At 32.8% G+C, this 18,109-nt stretch overlaps 1 protein-coding gene across 11 annotated transcripts in view; it reads right to left on the bottom strand.

Annotated features, from left to right (window-relative positions):
• STXBP5L (syntaxin binding protein 5L) overlaps nt 1–18,109 on the bottom strand; it is a 389,595-nt gene that overhangs the window by 138,194 nt on the left and 233,292 nt on the right. For all 11 annotated transcript variants that reach the window (XM_025990142.2, XM_072724595.1, XM_025990141.2 and 8 more), the window contains exons 13-14: nt 13,960–14,107; nt 13,073–13,140 (exon numbers count right to left, since the gene is read on the bottom strand). In XM_025990142.2, coding sequence (XP_025845927.1) covers nt 13,073–13,140; nt 13,960–14,107 — 216 coding nt within the window. The remainder of the gene's footprint in view (nt 1–13,072; nt 13,141–13,959; nt 14,108–18,109) is intronic.

Genomic DNA, 18,109 nt, shown 5'->3' with positions numbered 1-18,109 from the left:
GTTTACCTCCCTTCTCTCCAAGACCAGCACAGTGCCTCTGGCTCTATTCCAGCCAAGCCCAATGACTTTTAAAACTCCAGGATTTAAACCCCACTTGTTCTGAGAACTCTGAAATTCAGCCCCTCTCACTTTCTAAACCAATAGCTATAGGGAGATATTCTCCTTGTGCATTGCCCCACGTGGTTCCCTCTACCCTGCCCTTCTCTCTGACCATGACTCCCTTCCCTCCATAGCAGGTAGCACTGTTTCTCACCTAAACCATGTCTTTGCACTTCCTACCTTCTTTGATGTGGCCTCTCCTCTCACTTTAATTGTGGCTTGTTCGGTCAATCTTCAGGTCAATTTCTAAGGTCTTTAGGATGATTTGATAGTTATATAGTTATGTAGTTGTATATATGGGATAAGGCAGAGCCTAGCATACTCCTCCTCTGTGGCCATCTTTTTAAATTTCTCTAGTAAATTAATTTCTCACTTTTTTTTTGGCCATATAGTTTGCTATTGCCCTTTATATTTCTATACAAATTTTATAATCAGCTCATTAATTTCCATAAAAAAATTGGTGCTGATATTCTTTTATCAGGATTACATTAAATCTTTAGATCACTTTGGGAAAAATTGATACCTTTACATTTTTGAGTGGAATTAATGATTATGATATATCTCTCCGTGTATTTAAGTATTTTCCTATTTCTTAAATTTGTTTCACAATTTTATTTTTAAAAAGTTTTTAAAAGATTTTTAAATTTATTTATTCATAGAGACACACAGAGAGAGAGAGAGGCAGAACACAGGCAGAGGGAGAAGCAAGCACCATGCAGAGAGCCTGACATGGGACTTGATCCAGGGTCTCCAGGATCAAGCCCTAGGCTGCAGGTGGCTAAACCACTGCGCCACCGGGGTTGCCCTGTTTCACAATTTTAATTATAGATGTCTTACATATCTTTTGTTAGGTTTACTTCTAGATTATGTTATTTTTTTATCTTATTTTAAATGGAATAATTTTGTATTTTTTATTTTATAATTGTTGCCATTATATACAATAGAGTTGAATTTTGAATATGGATGTTTCCAGGAACTTGCTACATATTCAAATTAATTAAAATAGTTTTTTGTATGTTATTTTTCATTTTCCACATACATTATTATGGTGTCTCTGTGCAATAATAGATTGAAAAGGAAGATATAAACTGATTTCCATTTTTGCCCTACTTAACTGGATAGGTCTACAAGTTTAATGTTGTACACCAGGTGTGACGGAAGGCGTTCTTGTTTTATTCTCAGCATATAAGGAAAAACATTAAACACTTCATCAACAAGTACAATGTTTGCTTCAGTTTTGGTTTATTATTATTTTTTTAATAAAAATCCCTTTCAGACTATAGAATTTCCCCTATATTCTTAGCTTGCTGGGTGATTTTTTTCATGAATACATGATGAATTTAATATTCTCACTTAATTATATGATCATTAGATTTTTCCAAGTGATTTACTTAATGTGGTAAATTACATTGATATAGATTTTTTTTTTTTTTTTTTTTTTTAAGGAAACCAGCATTGCATTCCTGGCATAAAGCTGACTTAGTTCTGAGATATCACCCTTTTCATATATCACTAAATTTTATTGGCTAACATTTTACTTAGTAGTTTTACATCTATATTTATAAGAGATGGCCTATAAGTCTCCTTCCTTTCTTGTGATGCGCTTGTTGGGTTTTGGTATAAAAAATATCCTGGCCTCATAAAACAAAATAATAAAATCTTCCTTCTTTCAAGAAAAAAAAAATCCCTATTCCATTCTCTGAAAGGTTTTCTGAAAAATTGTTATTATTCTTTATTTATTTATTTGTAAGTAAGCTCTATGCCTAATGTGGGAGTTAAACTCATGACCCTGAGATCAAGAGTTGCATGCTCCACTGATCCAGCTAGAATCAATTAATCAATTAATTTTATCTAATTAAATAGAAAAGAATACTCTGATAGTATTCTTTTTTAGCTGTTGAGACAAGTTCCCAGTGAAGACATCTGAGTCCAGGGTTGTTTATGTGAAATATTTTTAACTTTAACTCAATTATTTTAATAGATATTTGACTATTCATATTTTCTGTTTCTCCTAAAGCCAGATATGGTAAGTTGTATTTTTTTATAGTTTTCTCTCTTAAATTTTACTACTATAGAGCTGATCATAAATATCCTATTACCTTTTGATTGATGGTATACAGTAGTGAATCCTTTTTCAATCTTGACGTTGTTTGTTCCTTCTACTTTTCCTAACAGTCTTAAAAAAGTTCACCAATTTGTTTCCATAAACAAACTCTAGCTTTTTTGATATTTCCTATTATACATTTGTTTTCTATTTCATTAATTTTTTTTCTTAACATTATTTTCTTTTGTATTTTTGGAAGGATAATTTTGACAGTGTTAAGATAATGAGATCATTGGATTTTAGTATTTCTTTTTATTAACATACCATTATGGATGTAAGTTTACCTCTAAACATAAATTTAAAGTATCCATAAATAATGATATATTGTATTTTCACTATCTTCCTGTTTGGGATATTTTTAAAAAAATTCTATTGTGATTTCTTCACTAACAAGTAAATTAGTTGGAAATAAATTGCTTGACTTTGAAAAATTATTTTCTTTATATATTTTTGTCATTGATTTCTAGTTTAATTCTCCTCTGGTCAGAAACAGCCTATATTATTATACACAATTTTTTGAAATTTATTGGCATTTGTATTATGGCCCTGTGTATGATCAATTTTGGTCTGTGTGCCTTGTGCATTTGAAAAGAATGTACATTCTTGAGTTGTAGAGCATGTTTTAAACATGTCAGTTTAAAAAAAAATTAAAGATTATTTTATTTATTCATTTGAGACAGAAAGAAACAGAGCACCAGCAGGGGGAGAAGCTGACTCCTCACTGAGCTGGGAGACCAACATGGGGTTTAATCCCAGCACCCAGAGATCATCACCTGACCCAAAGGCAGACGTTTAACCATCTGAGCCACCAAGGTGTAACATATGACAAGATTTATTTCTTTTTTTAAAGGCTGAATTGAATATTCTATTTAATACTTTTAAAAAACCTATTCATCTTTTGATGGTTAAGTTACATCCACCTCTACACTATTGTGAATAATGCTGCAATGAATATATTGCTTTAATATTCTTTTTAATTCTTTTGATTATGTACCTACCAGTGGGATAGCTGAGCCACGAGATAATTCTACTTTTAATTATTGAAGATATACACTACTGTTTTCTTTTTTCTTTTAATTTTTATTTATTTATGATAGTCACAGAGAGAGAGAGGCAGAGACACAGGCGGAGGGAGAAGCAGGCTCCATGCACCGGGAGCCCGATGTGGGATTCGATCCCAGGTCTCCAGGATCGCGCCCCGGGCCAAAGGCAGGCGCCAAACCGCTGCGCCACCCAGGGATCCCCTACACTACTGTTTTCAATAACATCTGTGCCATTTACATTCTAACCACCAGTGCACAAAGTTTCCAACTTCTCCACATTTTTATTAACACTTTTTATTTTCTATTTTTGTTATTGTTATTTTGTAGTGCCATCTTTTTTTTTTTTTTTAAATTTTTTATTTATTTATGATAGTCACACAGAAAGAGAGAGAGAGACAGAGACATAGGCAGAGGGAGAAGCAGGCTCCATGCACCGGGAACCCGACGTGGGATTCGATACCGGGTCTCCAGGATCGCGCCCTGGGCCAAAGGCAGGCGCTAAACCACTGCGCCACCCAGGGATCCCTGTAGTGCCATCTTAAACCAGTATAAAGTGATATTGTAGTTTGCATTTGCATTTCTCTAATTAGTAGTGATTTTGAACATTTTTTTTTCATTTGCTTGTTAGCTATTTGTATATCTTTTTTGGAGACATATTTAAGTCCTTTGCTCATTTTTAATTGGATTTTTTCCTCTTGAACTGTAGGAGGTCTTTATATTCTGAAAATTAACCCTTATCAGATATATGCTTTGCAAATATCTTTTCCCATTCCATAGGTTGCCTTTCTCCTCTGTTGATTGCTTCCTTTGTTCCACAGAAGTTTTCATGTTTGAAGTACACCATTTGTTACCTGTGTTTTTGGTGTCATATTCAATAAATAATTGCCAATCCAATGTCATGAAAATTTCCTCTATGTTTTCTTTCAGAATTTTTTTAGTTTCAGGTCATACATTTGGTATTTTCCATTTTCAGTTGTTTTTGGCAGCTCCATTCTTTTACATATGCAACATCATTTGTTTTCCCAATATCATTTGTTGGAGACACTATCCTTTCCCCACTGGATAGCCTTGATAACCTTATTGAAGATCTGACCATATAGATGATAGTTTATTTATGAGTTCTCTATTCTCTTCTAATGAGAATAGTTTATTTATGAGTTCTCTATTCTCTACTATATGTCTGTGTTTATGGTTATATAATTGTTTTGATTACTTTATTTTTTGTTGTTGTTGAAAACAGTTTTATTTTTTATTTTTTTAATTAATTTTTATTGGTGTTCAATTTACCAACATACAGAATGTTTTGATTACTTTATATTATGTTTTAATAATCATGTCTTGAAACCAGAAAGTGTGAAGACTCTAGCTTTATCTGTCTTTCTCAGGACTGTTGTGGCTATTTATAGTCCTCTGAGATTTTACATTAATTTTAGGATTTTTTTTCTATTTCTGCAAAATATACCATGGGGATTTTAAAATTTATTGAATCTGTAGATCACTATGATAGTATGAACATTTTAAGAATATTAAGGCTTCCGATCTATGAACATACGGTATCTTTCCATTAATTTGTGTATTCTTTAATTTCTTTCTTCAGTGCTTTGTAGTTTTTATTATACAAAGATTTTTGCTTACTTTGTTAAGTTTAATTCCTAAATTTTAAATTCTTTCTCATGCTGTTGTAAATGGGATTAATTTCCTGTCATGTTGTTATAAGTGTACAGAACAAAATGTATAGAAATGTAACTAATTTTGTGTGTTGATTTTATACCTTGCAATTTTTCTGGGTTTTGTTATAAATTCTAACAGTGTGTGTGTGTGTGTGTGTGTGTGTGTCAACTTGTGAGTTTTCTGCATACAAGATCATGTCTTCTACAAAGAGAGATAGTTTTAATTCTTCTTTTGGGTACTATTTATTTTTCTTGTCTTTTACTCTGAATAGATTTTTCCGGTATTCTGCTGAATAGAAGTTGTGAGGGGGCATCATTCCCCCTGTTCCTGATCTTAGAGGAACAACTTTCAGATCTTCCATCATTGAGTATCATGTTAGGTATATGCTTTTTCATATACGACCTTTATTATGGTGGAGAAATTTCCTTTTATTACTAGTTTGTCGAATGTTTTTATCATAAAAGGGTTGAATTTTGTCAAATACATTTTCTGCATTATCTGAGATGATTGTGTTCTTTTTGTCCTTTGTTCTGTTAATGTGGTTTATCACAATGATTGATTTTTCATATGTTGAACCATGCTTGCATTCCAAGGATAAATTTCACTTGGTCATGATGTACAGTCCTTAAATGTGTAGTTTTATTCAATTTGCTAGTAACTTTTTGAGGATTTTGCATTGATATTCTTGGGGATATTGGTCTGCAGTTTTCTTTTCTGGTAGTGTCTTTGATTTTCATGTCAGGATAATGCTGGCCTCATAAATGAGTTTGGAAGTGTTCCCTCATCTTCAGTTTTTCCAAAGAGTTTGAGAAGGATTGGTGTTAATTCTTCTTTAAATGTTAGGTAGAATTGTTTAGAGAATATAGTCCTAAACTTTTCTTTGTTATTTTATTAAAATTATTATTTATTCAGTATCCTTTATAGTTTATATGCCTGTTCAGATCTTTTAATTTTTTCTATGTTTCAGTCTTCATAAGTTGTATGTTTCCAGAAATTTATCCATTTCTTCTAGGTTATTCAGTTTGTTGGCATATAGTTTTTCAGGGTAGTCTCTTAAGAACTTTTTCATTTCTGCAGCATCAATTGCAATACCTTTTCTTTCATTTCTGGTATTTGTTAAGTCTTTTATGTTTTTTCTTAGTCTATCACTTTGTCAATTTTGTTGATCTTTTAAAAATTAACTTAGTTTTCAAAATTTGTGTTGTTTTCCTATTCACAATTTCAATTTTATTTCTGCTGTAGTCTTTATTCTTTTCTTCTTTCTACCAAATTCAGGTTTATATTTTTTCTTCCTTTTCTAATCTTTTGAGACATACAGTTAGGTTATTGATTTCAGATCTTTTTATAACATCAGCATTTTCTACTATTAAGTTCTTAGATATTTACTTATAAACCTGAGTAGTGCTTTTGCTGAATCCCATGTTTTGGTATATTATATTTTTATTTTCATTGTCTCAAGACATTTTCCAATCTCCTTGTGATTTCCTTTTTGATCTATTGATTGTTCAAGAAAGTGTTGCTTAGTTTCCATGTATTTGTGGATTTTCCAGTCTTCTTTTGTTATTGATTTCTATTTCATTTCATTGTGGTTGTAAAAGATAATGTTATAATTTCAATTTTAAATTTGTTAAAACTTATTTTGTGACCTAACATATCATCTATATTGGAGAATGTTTCATGTGTTATAGAGAATAATACGTATCCTGTTTTTGTTGAATGGAGTGTTCTGTACGTGTCTGCTACGTCCAATTGGTCTATAGTGTTGTTTGGATCCTCTGTTTCCTTATTCTTTTGTGTGGCAGATCTATTAATTATAGAAAATGGGTTATTGGAATCTCCTATTTTTTTGTGTTTTGCTTCTTTCTCCCTTTAATTCAATCAGTGTTTACTTTATATATTTGGGTGTTCTGGTGCTAGGTACATATGTATTTACAATTTTTGTTTCTTATAATTGGTCACTCTATCTTTTTTTTTGTAAAGATTATTTATTTATTCATGAGAGACACGCAGAGAGAGATACAGAGACATAGGCAGAGGGAGCAGCAGGCTCCATGCAGGGAGCCCGATGTGGGACTTGATCCTGGGACTCCAGGATCATGCCCTCAGCCAAAGGCAGATGCCCAACCACTGAGCCACCCAAGCGTCCTTGGTTGTTTTATCATTATATATAATATGCTTCTTTGTCTCTTATGACAACTTTTGATTAAAGTGTATTTTGTCTTACATTAAGTATGGTCATCCCTGCTCTCTTTTGGATAGCATTTGCACAGAATATATCCATCCTTCCACTTTCAGCCTATATATGTTATACCTGAAGTGAATTTCTGTAGACAGTATAGAGTTGAATCTTTTTTGTTTTTTAATATATGCAACCACTTGATTTGGGAAATTTAATCCATTTACATTTAAAGACCTTACTGACAAGGAAGTATTTACTATTGCCATTTTAAAATTGTTTATCATGTATTTATTTTGTCCCACATTTTCTCTCTTCCTGCGTTTCTGTGCGTTTCATTGACTTTTTATAGAGACATGCTTAGATTCTGTTTATTTTCTTTTGTGTGTATTCTATTGACATTTTCTTTGTCATAACCATGTATATTATATAAAAGATTTTATAGTTATACCCATCTATTTTAAAGTGGTAACAAGTTAACTTCATTTGCATTTTAAAAAACTCCACTCCTTTACAACTGTCCTTTATGTTACCAATGTCACAAATTACATCTTTTTATAACTATTAATATAGTTTTATATAGTTTATCATTTTTTTTTATCATAAGTGTACTCTTTAATCCTCAGATCATATTTTACCCATCTGGTAATAATCCATTTGTTTTCTGTAGCTAAGAGTCTGTTTCTTGATTTGTCTCTTTTTATCTTTTTGTTTTTTTTTTAAATTGCACATATAAATGAACTCAATAGTATTTGTTCTTCTCTGACTTATTTCACTTAGCATTTTACTCTCTAACTCTATCCATGTTGTTGCAAATGGCAAGATTTCATTATTTTTTATGGCTGAGTAATAGTCCACACACTACATCTTCTCTATCCAGTCATCTATCAATGGACACTTGAGCTGCTTCTATAGTTTGGCTATTCTAAAGAATGCTGCAAAAAACAGGGATACATGTATCCCTTCAATTAATATTTTGGTATTTTGGGGGTAAACACCCAGTACTGCAATTATTGGATCATAGGGTAGTTCTATTTTTAATTTTTTGAGGAACTGCCATACTGTTTTCCAGAGTGGCTTCACTAGTTAGCATTTCCACCAACAGTATAAGGGGGTTCCTTTTTCTCCACATCCTTGTCAACACTTTTTTTGTTGTTGTTGTTGATTTTAGTAATCCTGACAAGGTGTGAGGTACTATCTCTTTGTAGTTTTGATCTGTATTTCCCCAATGCTGAGAGATGTCGAGCATCTTTTCATGTGTCTGTTGGCCATCTGTGTGTCTTCAGCCCATTTAAAAAAAAATTTTTTTTTTTATTTATGATAGTCACAGAGAGAGAGAGAGAGGCAGAGACACAGGCAGAGGGAGAAGCAGGCTCCATGCACCGGGAGCCCGATGTGGGATTCGATCCCGGGTCTCCAGGATCGCGCCCTGGGCCAAAGGCAGGCGCCAAACCACTGCGCCATCCCTCTTCAGCCCATTTTTAATTGCATTATTTGTTTTGGGGATCTGGAGTTGTACCAGTTCTTTATATACTAACCCTTTCTCAGATATGTCATTTGCAAATATCTTTTCCCATTCTGTAGCCTGCCTTTTAGTTTTATTGATTGTTTCTTTCACCATGCAGAAGCTTTTTATGTTGATATAATCCAAATAGTTTATTTTTTATTTTTTCCCTCAGGAGACATATCTAGAAAATTTTACTATGGCTGATGTCAGACAGATTATTCCTGTGCTCTCTTCAAGGATTTTTATGGTCTCAGGTCTCACATTTAGGTATTTAATCTATTTTAAGTTTATTTTTTGTGAGTGGTGAAAAGTAGTCCAGTATCATTCTTTTGTATCTGGATGTCTAGTTTTCCCAATTTGTTGAAGAGAGTATCTTTTTCCCATTTTATATTCATTTTTCCTTCATTGAAGATTAATTGACCAAATAATTGTGGGTTTATTTCTGTTTTTTTTTAATTTTTTTTGTCATTGTTGCTCTATCCCATTGCTCTATGTATCTATTTTTTATGCCAGTACCATACTGTATTAGTACCACTTTATAATGTGAATTGAAATCTAGAGTTGTGACACTTCGTTTGTTTTTGTTTCTTCTTTTTTGTTGTTGTTTTTGTTTTTCAAGATTCCTTTGGGTATTTGAGGTCTTTTGTGGTTCCAGACAAATTTTAGGATTATTTTTACTACCTCTGTGAAAAATGATGTTATTTTGATAAGGATTGCATTAAATCTGTAAATTGCTTTGGGTAGTATAGATGTTTTAATAATAATTGCTCTTTCAATCAATGAGCATGGAATGTCCTTCCATTTCTTTGTGCCATCCTGAATCTCTTATCAGTGTTTTATACTTTTCAGGATATAAGTCTTTTACCTCTTTTGTTGTTTTTGATGCAGTGATATATGGGATTGTTTTCTTAATTTCACTTTCTGCAGCTTCATCATTAGTATATAGGAATGCAAAAATTTCTGTACTTTGATGTTGTACCCTGGGACTTTACTGAATTCATTTATCAGTTCTAATAGTTCTCGGATTTTCTCTGTATAGTATCATGGCACCTACTAATAGTGAGTTTTATTTCTTCCTTGCCAATATGGAAAATGCCTTTTATTTCTTGATGTTGCTTAATTGCTGTGGCTAGGACTTCCAATACTATATTGAATAAAAGTGGTCAGAGTGGACATCCTTGTCTTGTTCCTGATCTTAGGGGAAAAGCTTTCAGTTTTTTACCATTATAATGTCAGGAATGGATTTTTCACATAAGGCCTTTATTATGTTGAAGTTTGTTCTCTCTAGACCTACTTTGGGGATTTTTATTGTGAATGGATGCTGTACTTTGTCAAATGTTTTGCATCTACTGAAATGTTCACATGATTTTAATCCTCTCTCTTATTGATGTAGTTTTATATAATTTTTTAAAAATGCCTTTATCTTCTAAATTCCTTTTTTTATCTTCTAAATTCTAAACCTGAATTTAAAGTTATTTATATAGTACCACTATATTGTTACAGGATTTTTTGTCTATATATTTTCTTATACTTTCATTTTGCTGTCTAACATTCATTCATTTTGACTTGAAGGACTCCCTTTAGCAGTTCTAGTAAGGCAGGTATATTGGTGATAAACATTCTCAGCTTTTAGCTCAGGTCTTTATTTCTCTTTTATTTTTGAAGTAGTTTTCCAGATACAGTATTCAAACCTGCCTTTTTTTTTTCTTCTTCTTGCATTTTGAATATATCAACCTGCTCCCTTCAATCCCAGAGTGTTTCTGCTGAGAAATCTACTGAATCTTGTGGGAGTTTCCATATACATGATGAATAGCTTTTCTGTTGCTGCTTTCAAGATTATTTCTTTGTGTTTGTCCATTTGATTATGATCTATCTCAATGTAGGCCTCTTTAGGTTCACCTTCATTGGAGTATTTGGGGGTTCTGAATGTGTATGTTCATTTACTTAGATTTGGGAAGTTTTCAGTCATAATAAAATTTTTCAATTCAGTACTTTCCTCCAAAATATCTTTTTAGTTCTTTTTTTGTAGTAGTTCTTTATTAATATCCTCATTTTATTCATTTATCATTTTCCTGATTTTATTTAGTTGTCTATCTTTGTACTCCTAGAGTGCATTGAGCTTCTTTAAGACAGTTCTTCTGAACTGTCAGGTAATTCACAGATATCAATTTCTTTGGAGTCAGCTTTTGGAGGTGTTTTTTGTTCCTTGATTGGGCCATATTTTACTATTTCTTTGTGTTTCTTGTTATTTCTTGTTATTTTGAATTTAGCATTAGAGCTACCTTTTATGAATGGATTTTGTATAGGAGAAGACCTTCACCAATCAGTCCAGGTAGAGATCCTGGGGATTTCTCAAACTTTTAATGAGGATGTGTCTTCTTTGGGTTTGTGTGTATAATTTCCTAATTAGAGAGGTTTCTGGTTTCTTTATCTTGATGGCTTGCAGTCTTTTGCTCCCTTTACTGTCTGCTGGCAGCACTGCAATTTTTTTTGGTGCTTCAACAAACCACTGAACTCTTTTATTCTCTGCCTCCAGGCATCCATGTTTCATCAGTACTCTAGATTCTGTCTTGCCTGAATTAGTCATTTAGGGATTCCCCCCAGAAAAGGAGGAACACTGAATGTATATTCCACTTCTCTACTTTCTTCCTGAACGTGAGCTGTAATAATTTGGAGGAAGAGCAGACACAGTTGAGATGAAATGAAATGGCTGTGGCTATTCTAGGCTTTCATCCTGGCTGGGGTACTATGATTTCCTAACTAATTTCTGGAATTTTCATTAAGTTGTTTTTTTTTTTTTTTAAACATATCTTGTTGTTACATCTAGGCTATTTATTCTAACATCTTACAGATATCACTCTCCATTGATTATTTTATGGAGTATTTTCCTATTGTTTCTCTCCTAGCTATCTGTTATATTTGAAGTATATTGTAAATAGCATATAGTTAGGTCATGTTTTTAATCCAGTATGCCAATTTGTGCATTTGAAGTGGTATATTTAGACCATTTATATTTAATGGAATCATAGATATGTTAGGGCTTCAGTCTGTCTGGTTTGGGTTTTTTTCCCGCTCTTTTCCCCTGACTTCCTATAGGTTATTTCAATTATTTAATGCATGCATTTTATGTGCCAATAATGTCTTTTAGTGTATCTTTTCACATATTTTTAATGGTTATTAAAACATTAAAAATATGTGAACATATTAAACATATTAATTATGTTTAAATTAATTTAACATAATTTAATTAATGTTAATGTGAACATTAAACATATTAAAACATTAAAACATTAAAGCTTTTTAAAACATTATATATTTACAACTTGTCACTGTCTTCTGGTATCATACTACCATTCTGAGGTAAGTGTAAAAACCTGCTCCCTTTACTTTACTTTATCCTCTCCCATTTGTAATTGCCTTAAATATTTCCTCTAGGATATTTTTGTTAGGTATACAATTCTGGATTACCAATTGTTTTATTGCAGCACTTCAAACAGATCAGATTTTCTTCTGGCTTCCATGGTTTTTGATGAGAAATCCACTGTCATCCAATTGGTTTTGCACTATCATCAGTAAAGCATCATTTCTCTCTTGTTGACTATGATGTATCTTGTAGATTACATGTTCATTCAGCTTCTGGAATCTATAGGATCATGTTTATTGCCAAATTTGGGGAGTTTTCAGCTATTATTCCTCATGTAATTTTTCAGTCTTGTTCTTTCTTCTTTCCATCCTCATTGGACTTGCAGTGGCCCAAGAAGAGGAAAGTGTGTGGCTCCTCATACCACTGGGCAGTGGTTGATTATGGTTGCCCACATGATCTCCTCTAACACCACAGGTGATGGGTTTCATTACCACCCAGAAGGGTTAAAAAGTTCCCTATTCAGCTCTTGCTCAATGTCAGAAACTGATGCTCCCTCTGCTGGAGTGGGTTGTTGTAGGGCATAGTTTTTTTTTCTGGTGGTTAGAGAGATTAATTTCTAACAATTTTCTGTCTTGATAGGTTGCCCCTTATTTCATCATTTGGCTGGAGAGTGCTAGTTTTGTTGGGCTTTTTTATTGTTTTGTCTGTGCCCATTGGCAGTTGCCAGCTTCCTCAGCTCCAATTCTGGGATATATATGAAGCAAAAAGAAAACTCAGGACATTCACCACCATGTCATTTCTTGAGTGTTGGGGGCTCTAAACACCTTCACTTCTCTCCATCTTTTCCAGTCATCTTATGTTTGTTTAATATATAATACCCAGGGCTTTGGGTAGTACTATAGGAAAAAGTATATTTATTATTATATCTCATAAACAGAGGCCCTTATAATCTTTTAAATGTCATCTATATCTGTTGTTATGTCTCTAATTTCATTCCTAATATTAGAGCATGAAGTCAGTTGCTATACGAAGTAGTGCTATTTCTGGTATTGTCTAGAACATCTTTTTGCTGATGAATTGATAAAGTCACAAATCACATCCCACTTACCCAGTAATAATAATTTCTGGATATGTTTGTGTTCCAAGGTTCCACGCTCCTCCACTGATGGGCCACTCCTAAATAGGTTATCCAAGAAGAATTTATGAGTTTTATTTTTAAAATTTAAATGGCATAAAATTTTTAAATAAAAACATTTTAAAATACAGAAAAAGATTCACTTTACAAAGAAATAGCTGTATATTAACAAAGGATGAAGTGTATGCTATCTTTTAATTCTTTAATTGAACAATCCCAAATGTACAATTCCATCTCATTAAAATATAAATTTTTATATAAATGATAATATATATTCAAAATATTTAAAAAGTATTTTAATCATACAGATACAGTGTTGCTACATTTGCAACATAGCCTGTGTGCTACCAAACTATCATAGTTCTGTTAACACAGAATACTATGTAAATTGTACCCCCAGAGTTGCCCATTCCAACAGCCTTGTGCAAATACAAATCATAGTCTATTACTGTTTTAAGTATTTGAATCCTGTAGTTAAATACAAAAAAATGGAATTAATTTAGAAAGTTATTTAATAAATGACTTTGTTAATTATGCCTTGTTAACCACTGAATAAGAAATAATTAACTGAAAAGAGCTGACTCATGAATTTTGTAAACCATACTCCTTGTTCTAAAATAATTAAAAACTACACTCGTTTATATACTTAGTATATAAATATGTATGAGAAATAAGGATATCTCATTATATAAGCATATACTAAGTATATAAGAAATTTATATTCTTGTAGATTTAAGGCTATATAGTATTTAGAAAATTTAAATTCTAGAAGAGGAGACCAGCTTATGACCTCAAAAGAATTTAGTTCAAGTCTTCTTATAGGGAAGGTCAGAAAAGAACAGGAAATTTGTTACTTTTACCTTATTACTGTATCCTTGTTTTTTATGCTTGACTCCTATAGAGTAGAGTACTAGAATCAGATCTGGTGGGCAATCAGCAAAGTATGCTGTGCATGTAACTGGTGATTCATGAATGTCCATGGGATACGGATTTTCAAAGATTGGAAAACTAACAGACGAAGACAATATATTAGTATATTTTTCAAAGAGAAAAAAATGAAATAACCTTTATAACAAATCCTAGCATCTTCTAAGTATTATACATTTCACTTAATTATCATAAAATAAGGATCACGTGAACAAGAATGGTCTTTTAAGAATATTTATCTATAAAGCAGAATATGAATATTAGTAGAATTTTACTTGAATAAATTCATTGTCTTTTCTGTAATTCTAAAATTCCACAGTGACATCACTTTGCTAATATGGAGAGAATGAATTATATCAAATTGAAAATGTATTCATTAAATTGACTTCGTCAATGTATTAAAGCATGTCAGGTGTCTTATCTATGTACAATTTCATGTAAATATTTACATAATAGAAATGTTAAAATATCTTAGTAATTTTGACATGTGTTTCCTAGTGAGGTAATACACAGGCAAGTATTTGTGATTTTTTGGTAGGTGTAATTGAAAGATGATTTTACTGTGTGTGTGTATGATTACATATGTTTCAGATAATTTCCAATGTAAACTTAACTAGAGAACATAGTGGGAATACAGACTTATGGATGCAGTAAATTTCATATCCTCAGGCTCACTATAATATCTAAAATGAGTATCAGTATAGAACCACATAAAGAATTCTTTTTTTTTTTTTTAATTTATGATAGTCACACACACAGAGAGAGAGAGAGGCAGAGACCTAGGCAGAGGGAGAAGCAGGCTCCATGCACCGGGAGCCCGACGTGGGATTCGATCCTGGGTCTCCAGGATCGCGCCCTGGGCCAAAGGCAGGCGCTAAACCGCTGCACCACCCAGGGATCCCCACATTAAGAATTCTTATAGTCATAATATATTGTGCACTTCTTAGGTACCAGATGTAACAGGTACTGTAGTAGAGGGCATGGAGTATTAGTCTACGCTGCATATGTTCTAGATTCATAAGTTCATGTTACTTCTTAATAAGGTCTTTTTCCCCTCAGGGTTTAAGGTATAGTAAAATAATTTTTCCCTAATTATTAGGAACTTACTTAAAACTTAGTCCAATCTCTGGAGAGTATGATGTGTGTGTGTGTATTGGCAAGGATTTTCTTACTTGCCTTCTATTTGAAATGCTGCAGATTTATATTTCAGATAAGAATAGTAGTGTGTGTGTGTGTGTGTATAAAAGAATAGTAGTATATACAAAATCAGGTGGAAAGGAGCACATTATATTTAATAAATGATATATCTGATAGTATCCAAAATAAAGAAATTATGCAACACCCCAAAAATTAATAGTCCAATTAAAAAATGGGCTGAAGATCTGAAGACATTTTTTTCCAAAGAAAGCATACAGATGGCCAAGAGGCACATGAAAAGATGTTTGACATCATTCATTATCAGGGTAACACAAATCAAAGCTACAATAACCTATCACTTGTCAGATTGGCTAAAATCAACAACAGAAAAAACAATAGGTGTTGGCGAGGATGCAGAGAAAGGGGAACAAGCTTCTTACTACTGTTAGTGGGAATGCAAACCGGTACAGTGATTTGAGAAAACAGTATGGAGGTTCCTCAAAAAGTTAGAATTATCCAATGATCCAACAATTGCACTGCTAGGTATTTATTTCAAGAATATAAAAATACTAATTCAAAGAGACACATGAACCCCAGTACTTATAGTAGCATTATCTACAATAGCCTTACTATGGAAGCAGCCTAAATGTCCATTGACCGAGGAATGGACAAAGATGATATGATATAGTATATACACGATGGAATATTAATCAGTAATAAAAAGAATTAAATCTTGCCATTTGCAATGACATGGATAGAATAATGCTAAGAGACATAAGTCAGTCAGATAAAGACAAATACCATCTGATTTCACTCAAATGTAAGAATTTGAGCATAGGTAAAGAAAGAGAGGCAAACTAAGAAATAGATGGTTAACTATCAAGAACAAACCAATAGTTATCAAAGGGGAGGTGGGTGAAGGAATGGATTAAATAGATGATGGAAATAAAGGAGTTCACTTGTGATGAACAATGAGCATTGTATGGAAGTGTTAAATCACTATATTGTATACCTGAAACTAATATTACACTATATGTTAACTAACTGGAATTTAAATAAAAACTTTAGAGAGATAGCAAGTAGGTTAAAATATATGGATCAAAGGTTCTCTATTTCAGGGTAAAAATCAAACATTTCTGGGCACCTGGGTGGCTCAGTGGTTGAGCGTCACCTTTGGCTCACGCTTTTTCTTTTTCCACTATGAAAATGGTGGCGTCTGTACAGCATGTGACATCCAGACAGGAAAAAGAGCGAGTGCACACAGAGACATGGCTATCAGAGAACAGGTTGTGAGCGAATAAAGAGTTCACACAGCTTCCACGCGCTTTACCAGGTATCAGCTCAAGGCCACTTCCTCCTCTGCCTCCTCCTTGAACTCCCCCTCCTCCTTGGCCGTAGCATCCTGGTACTGCTGGTACTTGGACACCAGAGTGTCCAAGAGTCCCAGGATCAAGTGCCGCATCCAGCTTTCTGCATGGAGCCTGCTTCTCCTCCCTCTTTCTATGTCTCTGCCTCTCTCTGTGTGTCTCTCATGAGTAATAAATAAAATCTTAAAAAAAATCAAACATTACTGAGATTGATGAATTAGAAGTAAAATAATCACCTTAATGACTGCATCTACAACTAGGGATTTGATAACAGCAAGAGGTTACAATGGTAGACTTTTGACAAGGTAAACAATATCATGAAAATGGGGAAAATTAGTGTATTGGCAAAGAAAAAGATAGCTAAGTAAAAAATAATAATGTATTATAAGAATTTAGATAGGGAGATGTAAGCAAAGATATAAATTCAAGGAATCAAGGAGAAGAAAAACTTGTAAGCCCTAATGCATGGTTTCATATAAACAATTAAATGGAAAAAAGGGGGGAAGGGAAGAAGAGTTTAATTTGAAAAGGAGTACAAAATTGCAATATAATAACATGAAACATGGTTAGAAAGGAACTATTTGAAAGGAAAGAGAATATGTTAAATTTCTTGTAATAGACAATGAAATGAGAATGTCACATAGATTTTAAAACATGGTGTTGCCAAAGGTGAAATGTTAAATAAAAAGCAAAATGTCAATTCAAATACTTAACTAATAATGAAAATCATAAGAATAAATGTATATACTGAAAACAGTGAGTATTAAAGGTATAGTGGGTCTTAAAAGCTATTAGCCAATTAGATAAGATATAAGAAGGCAAGAAATATGGCCCAGAACAAAGAATACCACTAAGAATAGAAGAGTACATTTTAACAGAACCAATATTAGAACTTAGAGGAAGAGACATAAATCCATACATGTATACAAAATTTAAGTTTAATGTTGATTAAAGTAGAATAGCTAGGCAGAATCAGTGATGATGATCTTATGGCCCTAATCCTATATCCCTTTCAAAAAACTGAAATATTATATACTATAAATGAGCATAAAGAAGAACTTTGGCTCTGACATTTTTTGGTATAGATTTGTTTATTTGAGAGAGAGAGAGAGAGAGCATGGTGAGGAGGTACAGAGGGAAAGAGAATCTCCAATAGACGCCCCGCTGAGTGAAGAGCCCAATAGGGGCTCAATCCCACAACCTTGAAATCATGACCTGAGCTGAAATCAAGAGTTGGACATTTAATCAACTAGGCCACCCAGGGTCCCTGTCCCTAACATTTTTAAATGACACAGAAAGTAGCACTCAGGCTGTAAGTTATGCAACAAAAATTTACTAAGAACCTACTCCATATGCAGAAAAAGCTCCTCTTCCATGATACCTACAGTCTAGTAGAGAATCTTTAAAACAGTAATAAACAGAAAATTTTATCTGTTTCAGAGTTATGAAGGAGAGGAGCAAGGGAAATATGAGAGTCTGTAACGGTATTTGAAAAAATTACATAGGTAATGAAAAATTTTAATGAGGAAATGATATCTGAGTTGAGTTTCTTCAGAAAAGATGTTAATGAGAAGAAAAA

This window comes from Vulpes vulpes, chromosome 1, assembly GCF_048418805.1.
Source record: "Vulpes vulpes isolate BD-2025 chromosome 1, VulVul3, whole genome shotgun sequence".
NCBI classification, from domain to species: Eukaryota; Metazoa; Chordata; class Mammalia; order Carnivora; family Canidae; genus Vulpes; species Vulpes vulpes.
The sequence above is the reverse complement of the archived record's forward strand: the minus strand, read 5'-3'. Positions and strand labels throughout refer to the sequence as shown.